General features: G+C 44.0%; 1 protein-coding gene across 13 annotated transcripts in view; it reads left to right on the forward strand.

The window, feature by feature from the left end:
- LOC142897632 (partitioning defective 3 homolog B-like) overlaps nucleotides 1-12,464 on the forward strand; it is a 213,101-nt gene that overhangs the window by 64,427 nt on the left and 136,210 nt on the right. For 9 of the 13 annotated variants that reach the window (XM_076040099.1, XM_076040089.1, XM_076040100.1 and 6 more), the window contains exons 1-3: nucleotides 1,381-1,498; nucleotides 2,601-2,746; nucleotides 9,485-9,586. In XM_076040099.1, coding sequence (XP_075896214.1) covers nucleotides 2,630-2,746; nucleotides 9,485-9,586 — 219 coding nt within the window. In that variant the 5' untranslated portion in view covers nucleotides 1,381-1,498; nucleotides 2,601-2,629. Of the gene's footprint in view, nucleotides 1-1,380; nucleotides 1,565-2,600; nucleotides 2,747-9,484; nucleotides 9,587-12,464 lie in introns of those variants that run through there. The other 4 variants (XM_076040091.1, XM_076040103.1, XM_076040090.1 and 1 more) reach the window with 3 other exon arrangements.

A 12,464-nucleotide genomic window follows, 5' to 3' on the forward strand; every position in this document is an offset into this window, starting at 1 on the left:
TACCTGTTGGACGTTCTCCACCAGCAGGAGGTCACCGAGGTCATCTGGCTTGGGCCTCTTCTCTGCACCAAAAACCTTTAGAGATCGGGCCTTCAGCGAGGCGACCCCCAGCGTTTGGAACTCTCATGCGACAGAGATTAGCCATGCCCCGACAATTTTAAGTCTGTTATAGAATGCACGGCAGACCACATGCAGACGTTATTCTGCAGCTCCTTTGCTGATTTTGCCGGGCACGTCATTCAGCTGGATGTCCTCCCCACTGTGGAGCTTATTCCAGCGCCGCTGGTCAAAGGGGAAGGCGATAAAGCATATTTCAGAGGGTCAAATAACCGAATATAGAAAGATGGAGTTTTTACTGGAGATTCATATTAAAAAAGAAAACGCACATGAAAGGATTAAACATTTCAAAATTCAGCTCTGTGCAAGTACACTTTCAACTTTCAAACTTTACCAAAGAAAGAAGGAAAAAGAAGGGGGGAAAAAAAATGCATGAATGCACAACGTTATCCTTCTCCCTTGGGGTTCATTAGCAGCAATGGAATTCAGTGACCCAGAAACTAATCCTAGCCCAAATCAATTAGCAGTCATACACATGCATATACTTGAGCTGCTAATTACAGAGTCAAACTCCACCTCCACCCAGGGAGGCGTTTCCTCTTTGAAGATGAAACAAACGGAGAGAAGTCAAAATGTCCTGTAAATACAGCATGTTTTCTACTGCTTTTAGCATTGTACAATGGCATTAGTGTGCCAGACACAGGCCCAGGATTGACTGGGTCTCAACATTTATTGGATGCTAACACAACTGTGCTCTGATTTTTACAATCAATGATTGGCACGTTGCGAGACGTCACAAGATGAAGATGTTGAAATTATTTCGGACGACACATTTCACGGTTTGTTTGTCGTTCTGCAAAATCTTTTTTTCTGCAGAATATTACAAGTAACATTCTTTCCTCACTTTGTCTATGCTTATTTATTTATTTTTCCATTTTAGATTATAAATCCCTCTTCTCACGGAGCATAGTGCCCATTCAACTTTGGGCTGCCATCCCTCCCAACAAATATGATCTACCTGTGGCACCGGTAGGAAGTCTGAGCTCTCTGAGCTCAGACTGATGGAGTGGCCGCTATACCTCCATACAAAATAAACAGTCGTACTTCCCCTTTAAGAAAGTGACAGTAGCCAGCCAGCGGTGGAGAAGCTGGGCGGCGGACGGCAGTGGAGGAATCCCTCAACTTTTTTTTGTTGTTGTTCCAGAGCTCTCGGTCCCGTGTCCAACTCTGTTGTTTCGACTTTGCTCCGCGGCTTGTCCCCAAGAAAGGCACAACACATCCGGCACGTCACCCTTTCGCGTTTGTCACACAGGAGGTGGACGCCAGCGAGCATTTTTGGGAGGAAGGAAAACTTACGAGAGGAAGAAGAAAAAAAAAAAAGAGACTTGTGGAACGATGCCCGAGCGACTGCATCCCTCCCTCTCTCCAGAGTTCAGCTAAGGTGGCTAACGGTAGCTTAGCGCGCTGCTCAGCTCGCCGAGACTCAAGCAAATTGTCAATTGTTTTGGTAAACTTTTGCCTGCGTCTCCAAAAAAAAAAAAAAAAAAAAAGTTAGCGGCGAACACCCTGCCACTGTTTATGAGCACTGTTGCGTCTGTTTACGTGGCTGTAATGAAGGCAATCCAACCTCGGCTCGCTGTCTCGGCCGGGGACCAGGTTCCAACATCAGGCTAACTCCATCATTCGATTATTTTTCCTCCCAACCAAAGCAGGGGGCATTCTAAAACGTTTAACGTGAAAAGCGGAACGTAGCGTAATGAACGAAAACAACGTGCATCTTTCGTGTGGACTCTCTCGAGTCCTCATGCCCACTTCCACCACTCCAAAAACCAAAACGACAACTCCCGTCTTATGGATACTGTCTACAAGTCTTTTCCTATCCATAGGGGCTCACTAGGAAAAAAGGCTTCACCTAGCTTCATGTAATCTATATGATGTCATTACATTTTCTTGGTTTCTGTCTTCACGAACCGTCCGCCGAGATGTCCACCGAGAAATCTGGAGATGGTCGATTGCTGATTTCGGACATTTAACTACGTTGAACTTTTGTACGTGGAGCGTTTTAGAATGTCCCCTTTGATGCGGTGCTGCTAGCGGATTGATGACTCGCCTGCGGCCGAGACGGTTGACCGGAGTCAAGGAGCTTTTTCTGATCATAACGTTGCTATGATCGTGTAACAGCGGACCGAGACGTTCACTAAAAGTAGAACGCTGTCGTTCGTGCTCGGCTAACCAAGAGGATGGATGTTGTGTTGAGGCGACTTAGCTAATCACAAACACACACACACACACACACACACATGGAAGGGCTGTTTGTTGTGTTATCATTATAATAATTGAATGGAGAATGAAACAAACAAACAAAAAAAAGGCCTCGCTTTCCAATCAATGTCTGTCCTCTTTGATAGAACTTTTAGCTCGTGAAGCCGTCAGATTGATCGTTGTGTTGTCTTTGCTTCTTCCCAGTCACTTGTTGGTCTGTTCGGACACATCGCCGCTCGGCATCTCACATCTCACATCTCTCATCTCTCACTCACCCACAGGGCCTGCGGATGACTTGGAAAGTGCCACAATGAAGGTGACAGTGACGTTTGGGCAGACGGGTGTGGTGGTGCCCTGCAAGGATGGATGGACTGTGAGGGACCTCATCCAGCAAGCCACCCTCAGATACAGGAAACTTCTGGAGCAGGTACGCTTCTCAGAGATTCACTCCATTCAGCTTTCTTTTCTTTTTCTTTATTCTGCTTTTCTTTGTGCAAGAAAAAAACTCAGTCTTTGTGTTTGTTGCATTAACTACTCGTATACCTTCTACTGGCGTTTATTTATTAACCAAGAAGTTAATCATTGATTATCTACTTCCCTTGTTTTCTTAACTAAGTATGTATTTCAAAAGACAATCAAAAAAAAGAGAGCATATGTTTCCGACAGTGCAACTAACTTCTCGTAATTTTTTTATGACTCACATCAGTGCTAAACACCAGGATGTGAAAGACACGGGCCACTGTGATGGCTACTTTTCAAAATGTTCTCACCACCAATGTCAACCCCAATGCACCGAGTGGAAATCATTTTATTTGTAGCCAAAAGTTTCATTGTCGTCTACTCCGCACAGTCCGGCGAGCTCAAGAACACGAACAGAAGCCGAAACAAAATGCAATTTTTAGCTCCCTTCAAGTCCGTTTGACCTTTGAGCCTTCTGTTATCCCCATTATTCATCTGTCAGAAGTAGTTTTGCAATAATGTGCAAAGCTTTTTGTATAAATTCCTAAAAGACCAAGAAAAGAGGCAAGATGATTTTTTTCTTTTTTTTATGAAACAGCACTTTCATAATGGTGGAGATTCACCCCCAAAGTCATAAAAGAATAATGGAAAGCTCTGTCATTTTTACGCCATGAAAAGGTCTTATGATTTTCACATCCCCAAAGTCTTTGGAAATTAGTCAAAGCCATGGAGGTCCAGCTCCCCATAATTGCTGCATGAAAAATTAAAAGCATATCTGATATGAATTGCGATGGTGCGGTGCCGGCGCAGGCGCAATTCGTTTCCACTTAAGTTGTGAGTGTAAAATGCAAATGAGTCCCTCTGGTGATTCCTTTATGACTGCTGTTGATTCCTGGCGCTGCTCTCAGTACAGGAACCCCATGACCCCCATCAGAGGACCAGAGCTTCTCAGTGACTCACTTCATATTGGCTCCATTATTCAAAGAGCACACCAGTCATATAGCAAGATGGCCTCGGCTGTGATTGAAGGGGAGACACTGGCGCGTGCGTGCATGCGTGCATGCGAGTGTGTGTGTGTGTGTGTGAGAGAGGGAAAGCAAGAGGGAGAAACAGACGCAGAGATAGCCTTTGGATGCACTCATTTTCCCAACCTCCCTTTTATAGTCCCTATCTACCTTTTATCTATTTTGATCCGCTCAGTCTCCCTCCACGCCAACCTTCCCCTTCTACACCTCATCCAGAATCCACTATTTTGTAACCCACAGCACAGTTCAAATGGACGTTGCTCTTTGTTTTTGCTCTTTGCAATTCTTGAGCATGAGATAACCAATGTAGTTGGAGTAGAAATCGTGTTAGGTCATTTTATTTGTTATATATTTATTATTTAATAATATTTATTGCGCTCGCACTTTGTTGAACCGAACTGGAGCTTTTATTTTTTCCGGGTTGTGTTTTGGGCCATCCAACAAATGTTGGTTTGCTTAAAGAAAAGAGGTCTTGGCCTCACTACAACCAACACTGATGCACTCCTGTCTGTCTGTTTCATCTGAGCCAGCCGCCTTCAGCCCGTTTCTCCACACAGCTCCTTTTAGGAAGTGTGTGTATAATTCAGTTATCTGTTTTATGCCGTTTGACCATGTGGCCAGCTGCTGCTCCAGTCTGCTGATACCCTTCCCGAATCAAGGCCAGCATGGAAATAATCAGCTGATGCTTATTATGTTGGCAATAGGAGGAAAAAAAAAAAAAAGAAAACACTGCAAGGGATTTGCCTTTTTATCTGCCTGCCTGCCTGGCCAATGACTGAACTGAACAGTACTGGCTGCAGTTTGCCTCAGCGAAGGCGAACCAGAGCCTCTGAAAAATGAATCAGTGCATCCCCCCTGCAAACAGACTGTTTGGTGTGAACACAACCTTAGATGAATTTATGCTCCCTCATCTAACTGGCTGAATATTGCGACGCTGCCTTGGGGTTCGGCACCGTGCCCCATGAAGGGCTCAATCTTAAACTGTAGGAGCATTGCAACTTCCAAGAAGAAACAGTTTCATGTACCTTGGTGCTCTCATGCGTTGCTGCCAGCTGCTGCAGACATCTGAAGGACTCTCAAGCACTTTTGGTTTGTTGAAACAAAACAGAGGCGTAATTGATACAAACGCCTTGTGTGCCCCTCCTCTGGCAAAGCTTAGCTGGTTTTGTGAGTGTGCCCGATTTGTGCTCATACTCTGAGATTGCATTCATGCCAGTGTGAACTTGTAAGCAGCTCCTAAATGTTCTCTGGCCTGCGACGCGTGCAGCGGTTGTGCTCCTCCCTACGCTATCGATTAGCTCACCAAGTGTTAAAACACTGTCTACTGTGTCTGTGTGCATGTGTGAATGAAACGCTTTGTCCAGCAAATCCGCTCTGTTTGTTTTGGTCAGCCCTTTCTCCCTCCTCTCCTTCTCTCCCACACCTTTGGCAGCACGTTGTTATCTCAGGTTGCAATTTGTGGATTCATGCTCCTGCAGTTCTTCGTGGATGGTTACCGCATTTTAACTATTCTTTTGGGTCACGCTGCTCCGATTGTGTCTCACCTCGTCTAGTGCATCTGTACTTACTGCTTCCTCTTTTCGCACACATCCTCATCGTTGGATTCTGCTTAGTTCCTTTCCCGTTGCCTAATGCTAATGTGTTTCTCTATATGTGTTCTCGCTGCCTCCTCATCACCCAGTCACTTCCCTGCACACTAATCTGTTGTAGCTGTGTAATTACAGCTGTTAATATGCTCCAGGATTAGCAAGCTACGATATGTGCTTTGTGGAGCAGTCCAGTCCCTAATCCCCCCCACTCTCAGTGTTAAGCAAATCATGTTTTTTGAATTTGTCACGGAGACAGCTTGCTTTCTGCCCGCCTCACTCGCTCTCCCTGCCTCCCTCCCTTCTGCTCCCGCCTATCATTTTCATCCCACTGCTTGTATTTAAAACGTGTTTTTTTATTTATTATTTATTTTTTTTAATCTTGTGTATTGCAGCATGCATCCTCTGAGGACCACTATTATCAGTTTGCTTTGTCAGGAGTTCCCGCAGCAATGGCTAAGATGAGCTAAAACCTAGAAAAAAAACATTGGATATGCGCTTTAACGAGTCGGGGAATCATGAGCTGCAGTCTTCCGTTTTAGACAGACTGGATTTTTCTGTTTTGAGTTGCGCTTCAACTGGTTACAACACAAGAGCCAGAATTGAGAACCTGTTTCTAAGCCGTTATTTAAGCAAATGTGCTCGGCGAAACCTGGGATGAGAGAGTAAAGAGAGGCGGGAGATTTTCTCTCAATGTCTGCAACTTCAGCCTTTTCTGTTTGGGAACCCTTCGCTCTCAATGTAGCACTGTGAATAATAGCTGATAGCTAATGCAGGAAGATGATTAAGTCGGCCTGTAATCTCTTTTTCTCAGCAGTTATAACAGCAAAAGGAATTAGTTGTCAAAGAAGGACATGAGGAGGTAACGGCAGAAGTAGGAGGAGAGGTGGAAACTGGAGCTCCCACTTGTGCGGAGTTGCTTGGGAATTCTCAACTTGTTGACAATGGTGTCAAATACTCCTCACCACATAGGCAAGTGTGTCAGCGGGGTGTATTTTCCGATGCCCTAGGCTCTGCCCTGTGAAATAATAATAATGATAATCATAATAATAAAAAAAAAACACAATCAAATCACATTCTGTTTTTTCACATAAAAAATAAAGATGATGGTTGAGTTGCTTCTCTTAAATAGTGCATACAAGTAGTATGTTTTGCTGTTAATAAACAATGTTTAGAATATTTTAGAGATTCCCTCAATGATAATAATAGTTAAATAAAATATTTTGACCTATTTCTTTTTGGTAACCGAGACAAATCTCTAAGAGTGTCTCGTGGAAATAAAAGATGAAGGAAGGCTCGTGATAAAAGCACGGCACAGAACCAGACTCAGTGTAGGGAAACTATGTGCGTCTGTAAGGCGCGGCAGCATGCGTAGGACCATACTCTTCTCACTTTTTTTTTTTTTAAGGTGGATGTGTATAGAAGGGTTGCTGTGTGCGTGGGTGTCTGCTGTTGTTTCATTAGCCACAGTAAGTAGGAATGCTGATGAGGCGTGGCCAAAGGAATGGAGAAAATAGACGCTTACAGCAGACGCCTGCTCCCAAGAGGGACGGAGGAGATGTGAGCCATCAGCCCAATCAACAGGGACACACTGGTCCATTCTAATCTAGTAGTTCTATCTCTGTACTTTTACTTACCATTTCATATAAGGGGTGTGATTATTGCTAATTTGGCCGGTGATTTAAAAAAAAAAAAAAAAAAGACTCATTTTCCTCAACTCCATAACTTGTATTTGATGACATCTCATTAAAAGGGGTCTCACTTTAGTGAACTTAGCCACCGTTGCACTATTTGTACCCAGACTGCCTGAATGATGTTTACTGTGGCATTTCCACCAGCGCGTTCCTCGCCGTGCCTCTCTCAGAAAACAACCTTTATTACAGCATGGTCACAGGACGACTCAGAGGACAATTTATCTGGAACTTAGTTACTTTTCAATACAGCTCTCACTGACCCTGACAATAATGGTTATATCTCCGGCTTAACTGACCTGCTGGGCTCAATGCAGTGATTTCAAATCCCTCGAGGGTCGGCAGAGGACCCACAAGGAGCATTTTATTGGTTCTTAATGGCCCTTTTTAGGGACGCCTTAACGCCGCAGTTACTTCTATTAAAAACGCTTTAAGCAAGGACGGTTTTATATAAGGCTGTCTGTTATGATTCCATCATTTGTTTTTATGCTTAGAATTCCAACGTGAAGAGACAAGAGAGCTTCGTCTTGAGGACTTTGGCATCAATGTTGTGTCGGTTTGCTGTTGAATTTACCGGTTGTATACCAGTTGAATTGCCCTTAAAGACATTCGGAAATCATTTGAATTTCAAATTTTTCGCCGTTAATTTTGCTGGCGGTGGTTATTCATCAAGAGTCTCAAAATGCAAAATGTTTGTTGTTTTTCTTGGCTTTTTTGTTTATTTTCTGAAATATAGGCCTTCAAGTGTATGCTTGTGACCGGCATGAAAGCAACTGTCCATATGTGGGACGCTTGCTTGCAACCTCAGCTTCTGGTCACCCAAGACATAATTTTTTTTGTGCAACGATTTCCCACTCTCATAATAACCTCGGCGAATAATCTGCCACAAACACACAAAGTGGATGCATTTTGAATCTTGTGTCGACGGTGGAAAAGTGCTCGTCTTTGCACTCGGCCCAGGTCTGATAACAGCATGCATACCAAACTGTTGTGTCAATTTCCAGGGAGGACGGCTCTCGGTCCAGAGATAAAGAGCAGGGAGGAAGAGGGGAAGTTAATCACGTAGCCGCAGCACTGCTTAATTTACACAGGGCTTAACTCCAGTGGGATTTCACTCCGTCCCGATGATAATTTAGGAGATCGCATCAAGAGAGTCAAGCAAATTGGCCAGTCTTATCTGTAATGGTATCGAGCAGAACACTGTATTAAGGAGCGCTAATCCTCTTGATTTTCAGATTAGATGAGGGTGTTTACACGGCTTATCTTCAGTGCCACAATATTTTAGTGTCCCTCCAGGTTTTTGAACTGCCATAAACGGAGGTGCGAGGTTTCTGCAGTTCAGGAAAAAAATGCTGAACACATTAGCCACGCACTCCTCCTGAAAGCCCGATCTAATCGGCGCGCCTGTAACTCTGACTTGTCTACCACCTTGTTTCCTGTCTTGCCTGCTGGAGGAGACCGGAGTCCATTGCTGAACTAAATGTATTATTCTTTTCTTCTGCGTGGAAGTTATATAGCTGTCTGATTGCACAGTAAAACTTTATTACTAACCAATTATGCTACAAAAGCACAAAAGAGAGCGAGGGGGGAACGTTTATGTGAAGAGTGGTTATGCTATTGAGACTGTCAGTGTTTTCCAGGGACACGCTGCACCTTGCTGTATCTCACCCTGTCCCTGATGGGACTTCTTTGACAAGCGCCCGACCCTGAAAGAGTGATTTAATGGAGCAGCACCAAGCAACATTTTGAGTCATACCTTTCCGCAGGCTGTTTGCGCTTTTGTGTGTGTGTGTGTGTGTGTGTGTGTGTGTGTGTGTGTGTGTGTGTGCTCGTGTGTGTCGTCTCAATATGTTGTTCAACAACTGGCTCTATGTAGTTAGCTGTCCGGTGCGGTGTCGATGTCATTAATCACAGAGCCAACACGGCGGAGAGAGGGAGTGAGAGAAGGAAGGGCCAGGCTGAAGTCAGTAATCTGCTCTGGGCAGCAGCAGAAAGATGTGAGGAGAGGAAGAAAACAAAGGAGAGGGTGGAAATGGCAGCAGTGGGCTGCCAGACTTGAATAATAAGCTATTTACAAAGTTCAAAATCAAGACGGGGGCTGGATACCGTCGGTGCGCATTCTCATAAAATGCAAATAGTGTGAACAATTAAATCTTTACAAACACGGTGTTGCTTTGATGCCTCCTATTGGATGCTTCTCAACGTGTGGGTCCTGGATGACCCCCTGCTGTGAGAAACTTATTTCTTATTTCTTGACATTGATTCGACTCGGGGCCCTGTTCAACTCTTGCCTCCACCAAGGGGTTGAGGTGTAAGAGTGAAACGGTCGGGGTGTCATGATCATGGCCAGTGTGTCAGGCTTATGAACATAGCAGCACTGATTGAAATTGTTTCTCTGCGACAGGAAGGGGATTTCCTGGTGCGAACTCATCACGTGGAGTACTGCGACGGTGGCATACTCGATCCAGACGATGTGCTCAGTGATCTGGTGGAGGACAAGGACAAGGTAAGAGCCAGCCCCGTTGTTGGAGTGTGACCCTGGACAAGCTTCCAGTTGTTGTTGGCTGGAAACTCTTGATAGCTGTGTGTATTTCACCGAGTTATTATATTGATATGAGCAAATAAACAAAGCAAATTGAGTTGGGTTGTCATTTTGATTTTCACAGCATAGGGAGGTTTGAGAAATCAACCTTCACTGTTTATTCAATTCTTTCAAAAGTACTCTCTAAAACTTCTACTTCCCCTTTACTATTAATTTGTCACTTGTATGCACGTTTGCCAGAATGGACATTCTTTTTCCGCCTTTCACTGTGTTCTCTCTAAATTATTGAGCCGCAGGAGCCTATAAGCCACTCCTCTGGCCACAATATTGCCTCACAAGCAGAATTCTAAGGGAAAAGGTTTTAGTTTGCCTTTAGCATTTGGCAGCGTCATTAACAATTCACTTTTGGAAACTTTGCAGACTCGATCCATGCATTTCCTGTTTTCCTTTCTTCCCCCCGAGAAATGTGTCATTTTTCTCTTTCCCTCTTAGAAAGTCATGGTGTTTTTTTCTATGTCATCCTACAGACTTCTTGCATTTCCAATATGATTTATGTTCTGGATCTTTTTTCTTTTTTTTTTTTTTTTTAATCATGGTGGAGGAACTTCAATGAATCTTGAATATTTTCTCGGTGCCTTTGCGCATTAAAACAGTGCCAACCTATTCTAATGAGCCAATGTCCTATGGTGAGCTGAATTTTTAATTTAACCCCAGCTAGAAAAAAAGGAAAAATGCTACTGGCTATAAAATATAATGTACAGTGTATTTCTCTGCACATACTGTATGCCTTTAAGGATGAATAAGTACTGCAGGAAGTGTCAGAGATTCTCTCAACTAATTAAGACCAAAGTTGCTTGTGTTGGCAATTTCTCTCTGGGCTGTGAGAACCTCCGGGAAGCACTGAGGTGATCTTTTCTTTTGCAGAACACAGGCCTCTGTTAAAGCCATGATAATAATTTTCAGGCTCAGAATTTGTGTGTTAGTCTCGTGTTATTTAGCGTTTACTTCTAATCTGACACTGCTGCGAAAATGCAGCGTTGCTCTTTCGGTTGCTATTGGACCAACATGTTTTTGCTTTGGTTGGCGGTATAAACTCAAATTGTTGAAAAGGCTTAAAATCTTCCGACACTTTGTTCACGCGATGAATTCCCCTGGAAAGAAACACGGCAAAATACACCTCATAACATCAGAGAGCCCATGTTGAAAAAGTTAAATATCCAACGGCCTCTGAAGAGAAGCTCTCGTAACGTTACTGAACTGAGATTAATGAATGGTTCGTAATCCCAGAAGTATGCATGAAGGGGGAGGCTCACACTGCCGGGTGTGGGGTTTAGCAAGAAAATAAGGTTTTGGGTGTCGACTGAAGAGCATTTTTGGAAAAACCCTTGCCTCAGAAATACTTCTGATCTCAGGAAAAAAGAAAAGTGAGCACTCCCATAAAGTGTGCATGGTGGGCTTTGGTGAAAAACACCCAATAGTTAACAAGAATAAACTTTGTTCACTGAACACGCTGCAGCTGCAGTAGAATCACATCACCTATGGCTCCATCGCCTGTCCCTATCTATCTCTAATTATTCATCATACCACCGGAAATTAAAGTAAGTGGGGTGCTGGATGGATGGATTCTCATCGACGCTTAATGTATTTTCCGATGTTGTAGATATTGTTGAAAAACGCATCACGCTGACCCTTATTTAAAGCTCAGCCGGTGATGAAAAGAGAGGTGAGCAAAACTACACTGACGTTTGTTTAGGGACATGTTAATAATGCATACGACCTTACCCCTTTTTCAATGCCTGAGCACCACTCACATAATACCTATGGACAAACACATGACTTGTCCATGAGTGGAAGAGCTCTAAATAGTCGCTCCAATAGTCCATTATCTGTCCTTTGATAGATGCACGTATGGATTGACGTATGGTGGCACAAGCCCGATCTCTCTGCAATGCGGGCTACAGACAGCCATCCACCCACAGAGGTGTAGTTTTTATTTTTATTTATAACATGCTGTTTGACACACCAGTTCAGTTTAACTATCGGGCCCCGCAACCGTTGTCTCTGTAATACCGACAGTTCCACGCAGGAGTCCCACGGATCTCTGAGGAAGGATTCTAATAGGCCCTGCTGGCAGCTGTCAGTCACACTGCTCACACATGTTGGACTCTGGTAGGTTTGAATCAGCCAACGAGCCCCGAGTGACGTGACGATGATCAGTGTGACTTTGACCTTTTAACCCAGCGGGGCTGCACGGCTGCGGCTGTCATCATCCCTGCCACCCTTGTGGCGAATACTTGACAGCCAGGGACATTGACAGACAACATGTGATCTGCCTGCCACTCCTTCAGAACCTTTCAGAGTGACCCCTCTAGACTTTATTGTAAATTTAGTTACCTTCATATTTGTGTTGCAAAGTTGAGTGACAACCGCTGTGGAAAGTTTGGACTCAAATGTTGTGGATCAGAATGTTTAAGTGCCGTTTTCTTTTTCGTTTCGCACCTCTCCATCTTCTGGAAGTCCTCTCGCTTCTAATCTATTTTGCTGCAGTTTGTAACATCATTTATCTAAAATGATAAAATGCAGACGATTGGCAGTGAGTAACTTGAGCCGCTGCTGCTAGATGCACGGCTGTCACGCCATGCTAATGCACTGCACTCGGTCTGCCACTGCACTGCCTTTGTAACTTATAGCAGGAACACAAATTACTGCTATATATGTGCTGGACTTAATACCTCGCAATACAAATTAATGTAAGGGCTCATTTTGCAAGTTAAAGAGAGAGAAAGAGAGAGATGATCATTTCAGGCAGCCGCGGCAGCCATTTATACTTGTGCGCGCACAA

Source organism: Nelusetta ayraudi, unplaced genomic scaffold (assembly GCF_046127955.1).
Source record: "Nelusetta ayraudi isolate G7.1 ecotype Tasmania unplaced genomic scaffold, CSIRO-AGI_Nayr_v1 ptg000060l, whole genome shotgun sequence".
Classification (NCBI taxonomy): Eukaryota; Metazoa; Chordata; class Actinopteri; order Tetraodontiformes; family Monacanthidae; genus Nelusetta; species Nelusetta ayraudi.